This window comes from Enoplosus armatus, chromosome 12, assembly GCF_043641665.1.
Source record: "Enoplosus armatus isolate fEnoArm2 chromosome 12, fEnoArm2.hap1, whole genome shotgun sequence".
Classification (NCBI taxonomy): domain Eukaryota; kingdom Metazoa; phylum Chordata; class Actinopteri; order Centrarchiformes; family Enoplosidae; genus Enoplosus; species Enoplosus armatus.
Genome location: NC_092191.1, coordinates 11,872 through 30,768, shown reverse-complemented (window position 1 = coordinate 30,768; position 18,897 = coordinate 11,872). Strand labels below are relative to the sequence as shown.

General features: G+C 40.1%; 1 protein-coding gene across 2 annotated transcripts in view; it reads left to right on the top strand.

The window, feature by feature from the left end:
- The window catches only part of LOC139293882 (echinoderm microtubule-associated protein-like 4), a 30,916-nt gene extending 12,340 nt beyond the window's left edge, over nt 1-18,576 (top strand). The window contains exons 5-23 of one of the 2 annotated variants that reach the window (XM_070915535.1): nt 3,350-3,375; nt 5,693-5,816; nt 6,504-6,653; nt 6,751-6,820; nt 7,407-7,517; nt 8,490-8,585; nt 8,827-8,961; nt 10,651-10,786; nt 11,581-11,583; nt 11,967-12,115; nt 13,011-13,136; nt 13,294-13,425; nt 13,513-13,580; nt 13,709-13,797; nt 13,926-14,023; nt 14,212-14,299; nt 14,407-14,505; nt 16,440-16,570; nt 17,159-18,576. In XM_070915535.1, coding sequence (XP_070771636.1) covers nt 3,350-3,375; nt 5,693-5,816; nt 6,504-6,653; nt 6,751-6,820; nt 7,407-7,517; nt 8,490-8,585; nt 8,827-8,961; nt 10,651-10,786; nt 11,581-11,583; nt 11,967-12,115; nt 13,011-13,136; nt 13,294-13,425; nt 13,513-13,580; nt 13,709-13,797; nt 13,926-14,023; nt 14,212-14,299; nt 14,407-14,505; nt 16,440-16,570; nt 17,159-17,614 — 2,287 coding nt within the window. In that variant the 3' untranslated portion in view covers nt 17,615-18,576. Of the gene's footprint in view, nt 1-3,349; nt 3,376-4,422; nt 4,459-5,692; nt 5,817-6,503; nt 6,654-6,750; nt 6,821-7,406; nt 7,518-8,489; nt 8,586-8,826; nt 8,962-10,650; nt 10,787-11,580; nt 11,584-11,966; nt 12,116-13,010; nt 13,137-13,293; nt 13,426-13,512; nt 13,581-13,708; nt 13,798-13,925; nt 14,024-14,211; nt 14,300-14,406; nt 14,506-16,439; nt 16,571-17,158 lie in introns of both variants that reach the window. The other variant, XM_070915534.1, reaches the window with a different exon arrangement.
- The last annotated feature ends 321 nt before the right edge of the window (nt 18,577-18,897 follow it).

Sequence of the window (18,897 nt, the reverse complement as noted above, 5' to 3'; positions counted from 1 at the left end):
AGATGCAATAAAACAATAGCTCTCAGTCATGCTCACTTACTTCCTGATTACTGGTCACATGACATAACGTCCTGCCACTGATATCCTGTGATTCTTAAAGTGACCACAACAAAATACAGAACAGAAACAAGACTTCCAACATATTAACTTAGTTGTAAGAAAACATGGGCTAACAGGAGATTTACTCTGGGAACACCTGATCCTGGTTTCAAAATATGGGCTGACAAAGGCCTCAACAAGATCAGTGATTTCTACCATAATGACTTCATGTCTTATGACCACAATACTTCTGACCTTTGAGATTTTGAGGAATAAACATACTATTCCTTCAACACAATTCTTTAAGTATCTGCAGCTAAGGAGTTAAATATCAAACGCACAAAATTACTAATGTCTATGTCCACCTCTTTCCATGTTGGAAAAAGAACTTATGTAGCTCCAATAATCTAGACCAATGGGTGAAATGCAATGTTGATAAGGGAACACTGCTCTTCTGGGATTGCCCAAAGATAAAATAATTTTGTAAAGATGTACTTGATTTCTATCTTCTTCAAGCTAAACATACAATATCTATCTTTTGAGAAAACCCAGAGAAACTTAGTTGACTAAATAATATCTATTATTTACTTTGTCTTGATGTGCTGAAAAAACAAAAAGCCAATAAATGTATTTGTCAACATAACCCCTAATAATGATATTTCATGGGATGTCCTATTTTTTTTTTGTTTAGATATACAGTGCATCCGGAAAGTATTCACGGCGCTTCACTTTTTCCACATTTTGTTATGTTACACCCTTATTCCAAAATGGATTAAATTAATTTTTTTCCTCAAAATTCTACACACAACACCCCATAATGACAATGTGAAAAAAGTTTTTTTGAAATTTTTGCAAATTTATTAAAAATAAAAAACTAAGAAATCACATGTACATAAGTATTCACAGCCTTTGCCATGAAGCTCAAAATTGAGCTCAGGTGCATCCTGTTTCCACTGATCATCCTTGAGATGTTTCTGCAGCTTAATTGGAGTCCACCTGTGGTAAATTCAGTTGATTGGACATGATTTGGAAAGGCACACACCTGTCTATATAAGGTCCCACAGTTGACAGTGCATGTCAGAGCACAAACCAAGCATGAAGTCAAAGGAATTGTCTGTAGACCTCCGAGACAGGATTGTCTCGAGGCACAAATCTGGGGAAGGTTACAGAAAAATTTCTGCTGCTTTGAAGGTCCCAATGAGCACAGTGGCCTCCATCATTCGTAAGTGGAAGAAGTTCGGAACCACCAGGACTCTTCCTAGAGCTGGCCGGCCATCTAAACTGAGTAATCGGGGGAGAAGGGCCTTAGTCAGGGAGGTGACCAAGAACCCGATGGTCACTCTGTCAGAGCTCCAGAGTTCCTCTGTGGAGAGAGGAGAACCTTCCAGAAGGACAACCATCTCTGCAGCAATCCACCAATCAGGCCTGTATGGTAGAGTGGCCAGACGGAAGCCACTCCTTAGTAAAAGGCACATAGCAGCCCGCCTGGAGTTTGCCAAAAGGCACCTGAAGGACTCTCAGACCATGAGAAACAAAATTCTCTGGTCTGATGAGACAAAGATTGAACTCTTTGGTGTGAATGCCAGGCGTCACGTTTGGAGGAAACCAGGCACCGCTCATCACCAGGCCAATACCATCCCTACAGTGAAGCATGGTGGTGGCAGCATCATGCTGTGGGGATGTTTTTCAGCGGCAGGAACTGGGAGACTAGTCAGGATAGAGGGAAAGATGAATGCAGCAAAGTACAGAGACATCCTGGATGAAAACCTGCTCCAGAGCGCTCTTGACCTCAGACTGGGGCGACAGTTTATCTTTCAGCAGGACAACGACCCTAAGCACACAGCCAAGATATCAAAGGAGTGGCTTCAGGACAACTCTGTGAATGTCCTTGAGTGGCCCAGCCAGAGCCCAGACTTGAATCCGATTGAACATCTCTGGAGAGATCTGAAAATGGCTGTGCACCGACGCTTCCCATCCAACCTGATGGAGCTTGAGAGGTGCTGCAAAGAGGAATGGGTGAAACTGCCCAAAGATAGGTGTGCCAAGCTTGTGGCATCATATTCAAAAAGACTTGAGGCTGTAATTGCTGCCAAAGGTGCATCAACAAAGTATTGAGCAAAGGCTGTGAATACTTATGTACATGTGATTTCTCAGGTTTTTTATTTTTAATAAATTTGCAAAAATCTCAAATAAACTTTTTTCACGTTGTCATTATGGGGTGTTGTGTGTAGAATTTTGAGGAAAAAAATGAATTTAATCCATTTTGGTATAAGGCTGCAACATAACAAAATGTGGAAAAAGTGAAGCGCTGTGAATACTTTCCGGATGCACTGTATATGCATATATACTGCGTATATATAACACAGTTTAGACTGACAGCAGAAATTTACAGAACAAAAATAGTTTTCAGGAAGAATCAAGATTCATTGATTTTAATCCTCTCATTGTGACACTGGGAGCTGTGATTAATCATTACAGATAGTCTTAATAATTGAATAGCATATAAGCAGCAGTAGATGCTTTCAAATCAACATTAGAAAATAAAGTTGAATATGTTTACAGCAGGAATGTCTGTAAATAAGTTTGCATTGTTCTGTAAATGAATCTGAGTCCCACAGTATCTGTTGTCTTTAAGTGTTTTCTTCAGTTCATTGATTCCCTGCAGATGTCTGAAGGTTGCAGGACACATATATTGATAAATAAGCTGTGACATTATGACACACACTGTTCACTGTGTTTACCTTCATTAAATCACATATAGACACCATCAGTCTGCTGCAGAATAACCACACACACACACACACACACACACACACCAGACTGTTAGTTATAACTCGATATTATGTCTGTTTATCACCTTTTATAGCTAAAGTGGTATTTTATTCCTGAAATGCATTCCAATACAAATAGTTATTTGTAATGTAGATTTCAAACATAGAGCACTGTTTTCAAAATACATCTGGCTACTTTAGTGGAATCAATGACATGATCAGACTTTGTTACATGAACTCAGGTCTTAAAAACCAGCTCCCTCCTTCTGCAGATTCATGTTTTGGCTCATGGCTCAGCTGTTTCAGAGTAATGAGACAAGCGATATGATTGGCTGAGAGTGTGAATAAATTAATAAATGCAGTTTTACTGTTTACATTCAAACTGTCTATTATCAGCTGGTCAGTCGTCTGTAAAACACCTGTATTAAAGTTTCTATACTGACGAAGTTTGATTGATCGATTGTGTTTTTGATTCAGTATTAAAGACTGTTGATCAATCAATCAGAGAGACATATTTTTTTTCTTCTGTCTCGTTTCAGACACAAAGACCCGGTGGTCAGTCAAGGTAAATATATATTTATCCTCATCTTCATCATGAAGGTACCATAGTCATCATCATCATCATCATTATCATCATCATTATTGTGTGTAACAACCAATAGGAAGCCAGAGCTGTCACCATCAGCAACACAGCGCCTGACATTTTAAAATATTTCAGCAGAAATCCTCTTTAGTTTGGTTTCCTGCATTTTTGTTTCTCCTGTAGTGACTCAGAGACCGTGAAGATGTTGTTGTGACGGTTTAGAGGTCTGAGCCACGAAGTGATATCAGTGGGTTATCCAGCTCTCTTGGGGCTTTCTGGTTTCGCAAAACTGGCTAACCAGGATAGATCACCATGGTAACCTATGCTGCAGGGTTACTTCAGGATCAACAGCCTGACTGCTGACCAATCGGATCAATGGAAACATAGTGACACCATTCTTCAGGATCTGGGCAGGGACAAATGGGTTTATAATAAAGTGACAAATAGAGATCAATAGATATTTGTATTGATCAGTAGAATCAATTTGCTGTTCAGACTTTCACTTGTGACTCTGGTTTTAAAACACAGCAGAGTTTGACACTAAATATAAGATGATGATTGATTTGTTGCTTAAATAAAGTTTTCTTCATAAACCCCGCCCCTCCCATGTTAGTAGATTGGGTCGGGTGGTTGTATGGGCGGCATCTCGATACCGCGGCTCGGCCATCTTTATATACAGCCTGTGGTGGAGGCGCGTCACCCATCTTTACATACAGTTTATGGTGGAGATGTGTCAGCCATCTTTATATACAGTCTATGGTTCTGAAGATGTTTGTAATTAACAACTCTACCTCTCTCACATAAATGCACTCGTGGTTGGATGACAAAACTCCGATGCTGGTTACTAACTGGACCAGTGAACTGGTTAGGGTTAGCATAACCAGCATCATGATACCAGTTATTATCAGGATCACTGATGAAGACAAGTAGTCAAATCTTGCTTCGTTGTACAGACCCTGGTCTCTTTGCTACTTGTGGTTTGTGTTGTTTGTGTTGTTGTTGAGTGACGATGTCTTTGTCTCAAACCAGCCAAAATGTCGACCCGAGAGAAAAACAGCCAAGCTGGTAAGTCTTGATGAGTCGTCAGACTGAGCTAGCAGGCTAACAGCAGGCTAACATGCTAACAGCAGCGGAATAAGTGCTTCCTGTTTCTGCTCTGAACCAATCACATCTCTCTTTCTCTCCTTGCTTTACATCATCAGCCTCGCTCACCCACCTGCTCTCTCTCTCCTTCAGACTGATAAGGTGATGTTACACCTGTCTGTGGCTCCGCCCCCTGCTCTCCTTTACCTCCATATAAGGTTGAACAGGTGGTACCAGAAATGTATTAACCTGCCAGATAAGACAAATTATTAAAGGACTAATCAGTGACACAAACAGAAACCCACCGCCTAAATGTAAACATGTCATTGGATGCTGTTGTCACCCTCACATTGACTGACTTAACATCAACTCAGTCTGAGATATTCAAGTTTGTTTCCAACCGTGATTCTATGGAGGTAAACAATGACACATCAGGTGTTTCTGTCTGATCTGCTTCACCTGCATGGCATCAAGGCTTCTTCACCTGTCCCTCACCTGTCTGTCTGACTGATGTTTGATTTTTTGGCTCCATGTTTTGTTTTATTGACTCTGCAGAATTTCGAGTCCTCAAGTCTGTTTCAGAAGTTGTTTGAAACTGGCTGAGACCTTACCTGTTCTAACAGATTTCTTTAATCTATTCACCTGTAAGAGAGAACCTGACTGATGGATCATTGTCAGATTGAATCTCCTCAGTATCAGTGTGTCTGACTGATGTGCTCTGATCAGTAAATATCAAAGACTATATATATTGTATATACTGTATTTTTGAGGTCATTTAGAAACTGTGTTTCTGTTACAGAGTTCGTTCACCAGACACTTTTATTTTTACACTGTAAAAATGTCAAATGTCAAAATGTTCAGTTAAAGTAGAGATGTTCTGATTTGATCAGTTTTATTATTAGATATTATTATCTAAATCTAGTTCAATGTTTGTTTTTGTGTATAAAACAAACACAAACAGAAAAATGATTTGTGGTCATTTTTTTCAAGTCTTTCAGTCTTTGGCTCCTTGTATCATAATTTGATATCATCTGATATTTCATTATCAGAGTCTTTAACCATCATTAGCCACCGAGGCTGAATATCTGTTTGGATGTAAATTTAATCAAATGTGAATGTTGATGAGAAGATTTTAAATCAGCAGTGTTGTTCTTTTGCTCTGATCAATTTCTCCTCAAACATGTTTTCATGTCTTGGTGTCTGTCTCTTGTTTCAGAGGGGAATCACATTAAGATGTTCATGCGTGGTCGACCGATCACCATGTTCATCCCTTCAGATGTGGACAACTACGAGGACGTTCGGACAGAACTTCCTTCAGAAAGACTCAAGCTAGAGTGGGTGTATCCTTCAGTAGTAGAAATAATCAATAATAATAATAAATTGTATTTATACAGCACATTTCATACAAGAAATTCCTCAGAGAAAACTTTAAAATGATTTGAGAAAGCAAGACATCTATCAGCAGTTGAAAATTAAACATACATCCAACTATACATCATAACAACAATAATATTGATTGATAATAATTAGCTAGTGGTTCTTAATTAAAAAAAACGTGCAGTTATAGTAACAGCTAGTAGGTAAACGCTAAAATGTGACTTTATAGGTGGAGTTAAAAATCCTCAGAGTAAGAATGAAACTATATTCATGATCTCCAGGACTCATACTGTAACATCAGAGATTGATGTAGGTCCAGTAAAGGGTGCTGAGATGATCTGGATCAACAGATACAGAGAGATGAGTGTTGTCTGCATATAACAGTAAAATGCTGTGGTTACAGATGATGAGGCACAATATGAAGACTGACGTGATCCTCTATAGATCCCAATGGATCTTAAGTAGATACATTTCCTAGATCCTCAGGAGATCTTTAGTAGGTTTCAGTCGATCTTCAGTAGCTCCTCTTTAGATCCCCAATGCATCCTCAGTGGATCCCCAGGAGACCTTCAGTAAACCTTCAATAGATCATCAGAAAATCTGTAGTTGATCTCCAGGTGTTTCCCAGGTGCTTCCTTGACTTCCTACAGGTACGGTTATCGCGGTAGAGACTGCAGAGCGAACGTCTACCTCCTTCCAACTGGAGAGATCGTGTACTTCATCGCCTCCGTTGTCGTTCTCTTTAACTACGAAGAAAGAACTCAGAGACATTACCTCGGACACACCGACTGTGTCAAGTGGTGAGAAGGCATTCACATATAAAGAATCTGCTGCTCTCCTATTGGCTGGTTTGTGTTGACAGGTCTGCGATATCATCTCTCTGTCTTACTTCATCAGTTTGGCCATCCATCCTGATAAGATCCGGATCGCTACAGGACAGATTGCAGGAGTGGACAAAGATGGACGGGTGAGGACAAACACAGTTCTGATGTTGAAGAACGAGGCAGGAAGAGTTTTGTCAACAAAAACTATGACAAAAATATTTACATTATATTTAAACTATGCCCAGAAATATTTAATGTCTGTTTATAATAATATAAACTGCAGCTGTAACTATGGTAACTGTACACAACAAAGATGGCAACATCTGGTAGGCTCAGAATGATTAGAAGACATAAAAATAAAAAAACATGCACAATAAATATCAATAAATAAATTTCAATAAATGTCTCTTATAATAATAGTAATAGTAATAATAATGATAACTAGAGACCATCTTGTGATGGGATCACAGCAGCCACGACGTCCTTCAACATGTTGGGGGGGGGTTAATGACCCCTTCCCTACTTCCAGTGTCCTTGCTCAGACTACACTGATCTTCGAACTCGGCCTTCAATTTCATCTCAACTACACATATGTAAAACAACAAGACAAAATCTGTTCACAGACAGACAGACATATAAACACCACACAGAGATTCACAAGGTGAAAACAACAGCAGCCACATGCTGCCTGCTGGTAATAATGACTTCACTCTTTGTCCATGTGTTCAGGCACTGCAACCTCATGTTCGTATCTGGGACAGCGTCAGTCTGTCAACTCTTCAGGTCATTGGTTTGGGAACATTTGAGCGAGGCGTCGGCTCTCTGGCTTTCTCCAAAGCTGTGAGTATCACCCAGGAGCATCATGGGAACTGAAGTCCATATAGACTACACTGCTCAGATCTTTGTTGTTCTGTACATCACAAAAGTTCATATTCAGACTCTGCTGAAGGTCTTTGAATGTCCTCTGATCACTGAAATGGTGGAATATTATTTGGCAAATATAAAACTGTTCATGTTTAACGGCTTTGTTCAGACTGCAGGCAAAAGTGACCCAAATCAGATTTTTTTCCTCACATGTGCCTCTGTTGTTGTATTTTCATAACAGTGTGAACACCACTAATCACATGGAATCTGATCTTTTCAATTCTGATTTGGGCCACTTTTATATGTGGTCTCAAATCAGATACAGGTCAGATATTTTTTGATGTGACCTCAGTCTGTCATGTTGGAATTAATGTGACTTTTACAGCAATCTAGATCAACATTTGTCACCATCGCGCTGGTAAAAGATGCTCAGTGAATACAGACAAGGAATGCGGCTACAATGGAGGGACAGTGAAGTGTTGGACCTCATAAGTATTTGGGGTGACATATTTAAAAATGTAGCTCTTTTTCTCCTCATCCATCAAATTAGCTTATAAATATATATAATATATATAAAAATATTTATAAATAATTAAAAAACCTTAGAAATGAAAACCGAGACGCTGACTTCAGTGGCCTCCATGTTTACTTCCATAAGACAATGTGCTGCGTGTGACGTCTTTGTTATTGTTCTTTTGTGCATGCGGGTCAGTTCAGGACTGTGACCAGTTCACACTGTGAACAGCCAAACAAATGAATCAGATCTGAGCAACAAATCAGAATTGAGCAATAAGGCTTGCACTGTTTGTCTCATATCTGTCACTTCTGTCTCACATCTGTCTCGTACCAGTCTCACTTCTTTCTCACGTCTTATATCTGTCTCACATCTGTCTCGTACCTGTCTTGTTCCTATCTCACATCATGTCCCTCTCTCGGTCTCTCTGTCAGGACTCTGGTCAGCACCTGAGTGTTATTGACGACTGTAACGATCACATGTTGACAGTTTGGGATTGGCAGAAGAAGTCAAAGATTGCTGAGATCAAGGTGAACACTCTCTCTCTCTTATGACTGCATCCAAAACAACACAACATTGTATTATTTAATTGTATACTATATTATATAAGTGTTTGTATTTCTTTTTTTGAATGTATACATATTGTTATGCATTATAATACAGTTTCATTTCAGTTTCTGCTCTTAATGGTTCTAAGTGATTCTGTCAGGTTCTGAGTGGTTTTAACTGGTGTCTGACTGAGTGAAACTGGTTCTAACTGGTGTGTTTCAGACCACTAACGAGGTGGTCCTGGACGTGGAGTTCCACCCCACTGACCCAAACACCATCGTCACCTGTGGAAAGTCCCACATCTTCTTCTGGACCTGGACTGGGACTTCGCTGGCTCGTAAACAGGGAATCTTTGGGGTGAGGAGACGTTTTCTTTGTTTTCAAGTTCTTTTGATTTATAGTTTTAATAAAGATAGACCAGCATACTGTGTGTTTTATACGCTTCCATGGCAACACGTTATGGTTTATGGGTCAAATCTCTGGGTCAAAGTAGTAGAAGTATAATAGTAAGTAATAGCTTAGTTTTTTTCAAAACACCCTGTGTGTCTGTTTTTGGATCCGGTTTTCCTTTTAAATCTAACAGAACCCAAACTTTATAACTTTCATAGGGAATTTTCCTTGAATTACACACAGTGATTTCATATATAATGCAGAATAACAAATCAACACTGACAGAGGATAGATCATTGTCCTTCTGTTTTCACTATTTCTAGAAAGGTTTACATAGTATTGATAAGAGTGGAGAGTGAGAGAAAGAAACAAACAAGGTTTCGTCAGCTTGTTCTCTCTGATATTTGACCCCTGAACGACTAAGAAACTTCAGACATTTTATAAAACAAATACCGACTGACGAGTTATTTCCAGATTAAGTGTTGTTTTCTTGATGTGTTGGAACTTTAAACTGAAAACATAAAGCTAAAAGATGCAGCAGTTGATTTTTGTTAGTTCTTTGAAGACCTTTTACATCAGAGTTACAGTAACAGTATAAAAACATCACTGACATAAAACCACAGATAAAGATAAATAAATAAATGCTTCTGTTTAAGAATCTGACCTGAAGGATTAAATTCGACAAAATGATGAATGAGGTTTGGTGGAGGAGAGACTGAAACAAATTGAATGTGAGGAATTTGATCTGCAGACGAACAGGAAGCTCCACCTGGCTGAACACAAAGGAACAAACTTTCAGATTCAAACTTTTACACACATTATTATGATTATAAAAAACCTGCAGCTACCGTTTATTTTCACACAGTCATACTGTTTCAGATCCAAAGAACATTTAATCTCATATGTGTTAAGTAAAACATAGTTTTAAAAGTAAAGACAGGAAATAACACATCTGCAGTGAAAACGTATTTATACAGTTACAGTATACATGTATTACAGTAATGCTGTGATGCTCCGGTAGCATCCAGATTGAGTGTAAAGTGGTCCGGTTCTGCAGTCCTGATGCCAGATGTGCAGATAGGTGATGATTCTGGAAATGCAGGCATTATATAACAATATATATAATTATAGTAGTAATAATAATAATCAGAATAATAGTATTCTGAGCAGCTGCTGCATCATGATTTATATGCAAGATTTACAATATTTTTCATGTGTTTCACTGAATCATTTCTTACTGTCCATATTCACATAACTATTGTTAATATGACTATTAAAGGGGACCTATTATGCTTTCCCTTATTTTCTGTCATATATATGATGTTACAGTGTTGGATATTCATATTAAACGTTGCCAGAGTTTCAAATAATGAGGTAAACATATGCAAAATCAGCCACTGAACAAAGCAAATCATCTCCATCCAATCAAGTCATTTCTGTCTTTGAGTCTTAACAAATGTATTTTCTTAAAACAGGTGAAAAAATCTGTCAGTGCTGTTGGAATATTTACAATTTGTTTCCAGTAGAAATCAACTTTCTCAAAAACATTTCAACTGATCGTCCTATAAAGCAGATCGCTGTGAGGTTTTTCCTTGTCTGGAGTCCTGGTCTGCAGTTGTTGTCTAACTCTGACCCTGTTTCATTTTGTGTTTTCAGAAATACGAGAAGCCAAAGTTTGTTCAGTGTCTGGCCTTCCTGAGTACTGGAGACATCCTGACCGGAGACTCTGGAGGAGTCCTGCTGGTCTGGACCAGGAGCTCTGCTGAGACACCTACTGGGAAGGGACCCAGAGGTGAGGAAAGGGGGGTGGTGGATTTCTTCATTCAGACTCTTCTTCTTTGAACTGTGTGTAACATAGAGAGCAACTTAAAACCGGACTCCTCTGTATGTGTTCACATACTAGGCCATTGAAGCTGATTCTGATTCTGGTTTTGGCTTCCCATAATTCTATTGTGCTCGGTTTATTTAAATGTGAAAGTGCAATAAAATATTTTGTCCCTAAAATTAATAAATAATTGAGATGTCAATATTGAAGGGTTATTGCAAAGTAGAAACTGAACTGCACATATCTACAGACACACTCCTGTTAACGATACAATCTGATCCTAACCTGACTTGACATCAGTTTAACACTGCAAAGAAAAAACACGAAGAAGAACAATGGGGGGGGGGGGGTAGTGTGTGTGTGTGTGTGTGTGTGTGTGTGTGTGTGTGTGTGTGTGTGTGTGTGTGTGTTGGCCCAGTTTCAGTAATGGTTTTACTGACATGTTGTTAAACTGGTTTAAAGAGGAGTGATGCCAAGAATTAAAAGTTTTTTCGGGTGAAGTTCTGCACTGGAATCAGATCAGACTGCTGAAACATGTAATAACAGAATAGACTCAGATTAGACATGTTAAAGTATGTCTGAATAAATGTTCAGTAAAACAACAGACTCAAATCAGAGTTCATGTTCAGTGTCACACAGAAACAATTCTTTAAAGATCACATCTGAGTATCAGTATTACTCACAAATGTTTCATGGAGTAAACTGACAGAACAAATGAAGTTCAATGAAATCCGACTCCAGCAGCAGATTTGTTCAAACAGGAAGTGAAAGGAAAAGTGTTTTCAGAGGAAACCAGAAGAAACAAGGGTTTTCTGTGTGATCTTCTGCCTCCTGCTGGCAGATGCTGGAACTGCACCTGAAAACACTTGGCCACATCATTGTCCACAGAATTTCAGAGAACACAGAAAACACGTCAACAGCATGCAGCATCATTGTTTAATTTGAGATGTTAATATTGAAATATCACAATATGTTGTGAGGCAGTTTGAATCAGATTCAGTGTTAAGTTTTTTCTCCTGTTTCCTTCTGTCAGGAAACATTCCTCCAATCTTTTAGTTCTGCAGATGAGCGGTGTGACTCACCTGTGTGTTGTGTGTGTGTGTGTGTGTGTGTGTGTGTGTGTGTGTGTTTCTGTGTGCACGTGCAGCATTTCAGATCACTCGGCAGGTCAAAGGTCATGAGGGCAGCGTGTTCTGTATGTGTGAGATGAGGAGCGGCACTCTGCTGACCGGAGGAGGAAAAGACCGCAAAATCATCCTGTGGGACCACGAACTCAGAGCTGACCGCGACATCGAGGTTACACACACACACACACACACACACACACACACACAGGTTTAGTTGAGTCCTTTGAACCTGGTTGCTGCAGTTTGAGTCAAAAGTCACACTCCTTCTCAGAGTCATAACTCAGATCTGAACACACATACATGAAACACATTTTGGATAATTCAGCAAGACTTACATTTCCTGAGGATATCATCATCTCTGCTTCAGAACTTGCCTGAGAGTCATCATGTTTTTAAGTTTTCTTCAGTATCACAGCAATCCAGTGATAGTTGTCTGTAGATCCATGGGTACACTGCTAACAGCTGATTCAGCTACTTTTAATGGATATTAATCCTAACCTTGGGCTCCGAGAGTCAGATGGCTAGCTGCACGGCTAACTGAGCTAATTAACTAATGTCAGTTACAGTTAGCAGTAGTTACTTTAGCAACAAGTAAAGCCATCTGTCCATCAAGAAACTAACCAAGTTTCCTTCACAATTGAAAAACACTTTCTGCAAGACAAACTGAACAACGTCCACACACCTGAAAAGTCATCCTGAGCAGAGCAGCTGAATAACTCAGACAGACTGAGCAGGTGGACGAGGCATGCCTGTACGTCATGGGCGAGCTGTCACTGCTGTGCCTGAAGCAGATGACCATAAAAAGAAAAATCGTTGGGAATGTAGCGTTCAGAGCAGTTGGAAGCCTGAGCTTTCTGCTCAAATGGATTACTTTTACATACATTTACCTCATTATTTGGCATTTCTGGCAATGTTTAGTATGAATATCTGACATTGTAACATTATATGTATATGACAGAAAATAAGGGAAAGCATAATAGGTCCCCTTTTGATAATAATTTTTTTCATGTCGCACTATCAAGTGAGGTAACATGACGAGGTCAAATGACTGTGTGTGTCTACAGGTCCCGGATCAGTACGGAACCATCCGAGCGGTGTCTGAGGGGAAGGGGGACGAGTTTCTTGTCGGGACATCTCGTAACTTCATCTTGAGAGGAACCTTCAACGATGGCTTCCTGGTGGAGGTCCAGGTGAGACTATGTGACATAATCATGTTGTATGAAGGAGACAGGACTGATGAGACATTTTCATCTTCCTGTTTATTCAAGTTCACAATCCAAAATAAAATGAATTGTCATGTCATGATGTGTTCAGGGTCTCAGTATGTTTGTGTCGTGATGTGTTCAGGGTCACACAGACGAGCTGTGGGGTTTGGCGTCTCACCCCTCCAGAGAGATGTTTCTGACGTGCGCTCAGGACCGGCTGGTCTGCCTCTGGAACTCAGTGGATCACAGTCTTCAATGGAGCCGCACGCTGGAGGTAAGGGGGGGGGGGCTGACAGCTGATTGGTGGATTGATTATTTATGGGTGATTGACAGACAATTAACAGCTCTGCCTCTCCCTCAGGAACATGGACACTGTGCAGACTTCCATCCCAGTGGAGCTGTGGTTGCCATAGGAACACACTCAGGAAAGTCAGTACAGATCATATATAGATATATTCAAACATCACCCCCCACCCCCCACGATGGTCTAACTGGCTTTCTTGTCTCATGATGGTCTAACTGGTCTACTTGTCTCATGATGGTTTAACCTTTCTCAGGTGGTATGTTCTGGACGCCGAGTCCACAGACCTGGTGGCGATCCACACCGATGGGAATGAGCAGCTGTCGTTGATGCGCTTCTCGTTAGGTGGGTGGAGTCACGTAAAATCATCCTGTTTACAAACAAGCTGAAAAACCAGCAGGACTGTTTACATGACAACGTTATGACAGAAGTAAACTACATGACCCAGAATGCTCCTCTCTGTGTGTCTGCAGATGGCGGACTGTTGGCTGTTGGCTCTCATGATAACTTTATTTACCTCTACACCGTCTCGGACAGAGGACGCAAGTACAGCCGATACGGGAAGTGCACCGTAAGTCTGTTTGTTTGGACTCTTCAGAGTTCAACATTATTTTTAGTTTAACAACTAACTTTTTGTAGCTTTTAAATAGTATTTCCTGATATCATGCTGTGTTGTTTTGAGACTCTGAAACAGTCAGTGTGTGTTCAGGTGATGATGATGTTCAGGTGTGTTCATGAGTTACCTGAATGTTTCCACAGGGACATTCCAGCTACATCACACACTTGGACTGGTCACCTGACAACAACTTCATCATGTCCAACTCTGGAGACTACGAGATCCTCTACTGTGAGTACTCTTATACTTTACTACTGTAGTATTGGGTACTGTGTACATAAAGCACTGTGTAGTTGTGGTACTGTAGTGTTGTGTTGTAACAGTTGTGTCTTATTCAGGGGACGTTCCAAATGGTTGTAAACTGATCAGAAATCGTTCAGAGTGTAAAGACATCGACTGGGCGACGTACACCTGTGTACTGGGATACCATGTATTCGGTTTGTACACTTGCACACCCACACATCAGCAAACATGTTCACCTTCACATCAACACACCTGTGCACCTGCACACCTATGAGATGTCAAACAGTTCAGCCAACTAATGCACAGCCTACCTTCAGCGCATACTTGCTACAGCTAAAGTGCGTGTATAAGAGTACACATGTATACATGTAATTTGGCGAGCTGAAACAAACGCCACATCAACTCTCACACCTCAGTTGAAAAAGATATCTAGGCGTGCGTATAGGTAGCGCCCGCACCGGCCAGAAGAACTGTAGATTTAGTGATAATAACTCTGACTCAGCTTGCCTGGATATTGTAAATGACAAAACAACCCAAAACCCTGCGCACTGTGAAGTAAGAAGGACTAACAGTATCTATAAACACCTTAGTTTAATTTTGCTGGGCGTCTCAAGCAGAGGCTGAGAGTGTACCCACCTAGAAAATTGCATTTCCTGCAGAAAATGCGAGTGAATGCTGACTGCTATGATTATTCTGAAAACATTTCTGGAAATGCAGAAATGTGAAATTAATTGCCTGAAAAATCTGAAAGCTTAAATACTTTGACTGCACTGCTGAAAAACCTGGAAGCTCAAATGTAACATTGGCAGAATTGGAAGCTGAACTGTATTACCTAAAGAAGGTAAGAGCTGAAATACAATACTAGAAAAGCTGGAAGGTAAACTGCAATATTGTCAATGGTTTTCACTTCTATTGTAATAAATTGTTGAAAATGCAATAATATGAAATTAATCGCTTATTTTGAAAATCAAGGCTTGTCTGTGGCCATCCGGTAAGCTCCTGATACCATCTTGGGACTTTTATTTTGAAAATACGGCCGGAGCGCCTATTGTTACTCCTGTTACCTGATTGGGATGTGTATGTATAAGATAAGGTAAAACTTAATTTATTTAGGATGTATGTATTATTCAAAGAAGAAGAATCTGTAGGACATATTGGTGAAATGACCTCAACATCAACACCAGAAGGCATTGCTGAACATTTAGATCTGTGTGGATAAAGTCAACAATGACTGAGATATCACCGTTTAAAAAGTCCCACTTTTGTTTTTGCAAAAGTTTTAGAGCCAAAATATCACCACCCTCAATGAGACAGCTCAAGGGCTCTCTTGGTGCTTTGAGGCAGACAATTCAAAAACTGTATGTCCTGTGGGTTAAATAGTTACACGATCTGAACCAGGACAAGTTTGTCTACGTTTTGATGTAGAAAGTGTGTATGAAGAGTGAAAATTGTTTGAATGAGAACAAGTTGAATAGAAATTTTCAAGATTTTACAGCTGCCCTCCACTCTCGCTCCGAAAATTAAAAATAACCCTAACACACAACCATTATAAACTGAGAAAAGGGCTGAAAAAAGCAGAAAACCAAAACTGTGATTATTGAAAAACTGAATACAATTCTAATAATTGAAAGTCTTGTGACCCGTTTAAAGTTTAAATTCAGTCTGTAGCTGAAAGTATGCGGAAGGAGTCACATTTCAAAGTACAGTCGGTTAAAGAGGATTTGAAGATTATTTCCATTGACTTATATTGAAAAAAGTTTAATATTTAAAAAAAAAAAGCTGAAAACAAGCACACGTCCTCAATGAGCTGAACATTTTGATATGTGAATGGTGTCTGCAGCTGAAAATAGTAGTTGACTGATTACATGTACAGGTAGGTGTGGCATATATTGCACTAAAGCAGTTGTAGTGCATGTTATGCACACGTGCACTTTGTGTGGACGCCACATCTACATGAATCATGACACTTACGCCACGTGTTCGGAGGTTTGCTCAGATCTTAGATGTAGTAATAGGTGCTATTGAGACGTTTGATGTTAGTTGGCTGAACCGTTTGTTTCTTACTGTGTTAATATTAATGTGTGTGTGTGTGTGTGTGTATGTGTTTCTCTTACTGTGTGTGTGTTAGGTGTGTGGCCAGAGGGTTCAGACGGCACCGACATCAACGCTCTGATCAGATCTCACAACAGGAAGGTGATCGCTCTGGCTGACGACTTCTGTAAAGTTCACCTGTTCGCCTACCCATGCTCCACCCCCAAGGTGAGACACACTGAACACAAACGCACACACTTTTCTAACAAACTCAGAGTCAAAGAAGTCAGAATCTTTCAAACACAAACTTTAGTATCTTAAAATAATTTAACATGAATTATTTCTGGAGTCCTTCACTGACTGAGTGAGAGTTATACTGGTGTCCAGTTATACTGGTTACCGGTTATACTGGTTTCCTGTTATATTGGTTTCCAGTTGCACTGTGAGGGGCCTGAGCAGGTCGACATGAGTACGGCTGCAATGATGAATCTACTAGTCGATTGATAGAAAATGAATAAGTAATATTTTGATAATTAATTAATAATGAATAATTAATAATTAAATGAATCGTTCCATTATAAAAAAAAAAGTACAAACATTTATTGATTCATTGATGTTTTGGGCCTTTTACTTTTTGCGTTTTTTGTTAACAGTTTGTGAGTAATAATAAAGTAAAGCAAACAGAATTGTCTTGCCTTCCTGCTTCTTTGGTCTATATTGATCATGTTTCAGCCATCCTGGCGTCCTGACTCATTAGAAACAAGCTGAGGATCGATCAATCAATCAATACTCAATAATCTGTATGTGTGTCTGCAGGCTCCCAGTCATAAGTACAGTGCCCACAGCAGTCATGTGACCAATGTCAGCTTCCTGTATAATGATAGTCACCTGATCTCGACGGGGGGGAAGGACACCAGCATCATGCAGTGGCGTTTGGTGGAGAAAACTTCGCTCTCTCTCACTGATGGCCTCCTCTCTAACTCTGCCCCCCACCGGGCAGACCCTGTATTCACCCCGCCCCCTCCCGCCACAGTCACGCCCACACAGGAACCCGCACCTCCCCCGACTGCCAACGGGACCCAAGATCCCTCACCAGACACCCCGCCCCCCACAGAGCTAGCCCCTCTTGTAACCGAGTTAACCCCACTTCGCTCAGAGTCGACCCCACCCCCCTCTGACAGCACAGTGAGTCTGAAGGACAGCCTGGAGCCGAGCGACGACACGGCCACGCCAAGTGACGAGGGGCTGCCTCCTCTCACCCCCCCCTCATAGACAGAGAGAGTCAATGTGAGTGTTTGTACAGCTATCTTTGTGAGGACCATGCTGAGTTTTACATCTTGTTAGGACATTTTGTTTGGTCCATCCTTTATATTGGACCTTTAAATGTCTGTTTGAGGGTTCAGACTTGGTTTTAAAGTTAGAATCAGGTTCAGGTTCAGTTTAGGATAAGGTTGAGGCTAGGCATGTAGCTGTGTTGGTTAAGTAAGGGTTAAAACAATACAATACACAACTCAATGTCATGTATGAAATCTGGACACACAGGCATGTAACACATATTAAATCATTCAGTGTGACTTACACTTCCTGAGGATATCATTACCTCTGATGTCCATCCATAAGTCCACTTAGAAATCAAAGAGAAAAGATGCTGCAGAAGTGTATAGAAGTATGTGTGTGTGTGTGTGTGTGTGTGTGTGTGTGTGTGTGTCAGGACTCGAACCTGTGGCTGCAGAGTTGCATGGTTTTTCCTTATCAATCAGCTGTTAAAAGAAACCTTCCTTCAGTTTCAACAAACATGTGATGTCACAGTTTGAAACAACTGGAGAGTCTGATTTACCTGAGCAGAGACTGGCAGAGGAGCAGTTGCCTGACACACACACCTGTCATACATGGACATTTACTCTCATCCTTAAAATGTTTGAAATGTTTAGTTTTAAAATCTCACCTTGGTCCAGGTGTGCCTGTCACAGAGTGGCTGCAGAGGACAGGTAGGAACACCTGATCAAGATGAAGAAGACGCATGAAGGTGAGCTTTCAGCTCCTGAAACACGCAAACTTACACACGAGACAGGTGTGTCTGAGGTGTGTCAGGTAACTTTTTCTCTTCCATTAAGTGCAGAGCAGTTGAACAGGAAGTGTCAGGGGTTCAAAGAGAACCTGTGAGTCTTAAATGTCTTTTAGAAACTTGTTTTTTAAAATTTATTCAAAATTATTTCGAGATAAAAAGTGTAATCTCTAATCATGTTTTATTTGTGTAATATCTCTATGATTGGTTCCTTACAATTATTGATCAAAGGAATCATGTAAAATGAGTTGCAGACTGTAAATGCTCAAAACTTTAAAGAGAAACACTGATTGGGTTAATTCATTTGTCTCAACTTTGTTGCGCTTTTATGTTGTTTTGCTAAACACTATACCTCTGAGAGATGTTTCACAATAAAAGCCCTTCAGGGAAGGTACAGTACTATGGGAGGCTTTTAATGTGAAACTTGCAGGAAATATGAACTATACAGGACAAACCAGGAAGCATAGAGGCTTCAAACTACAATATGATC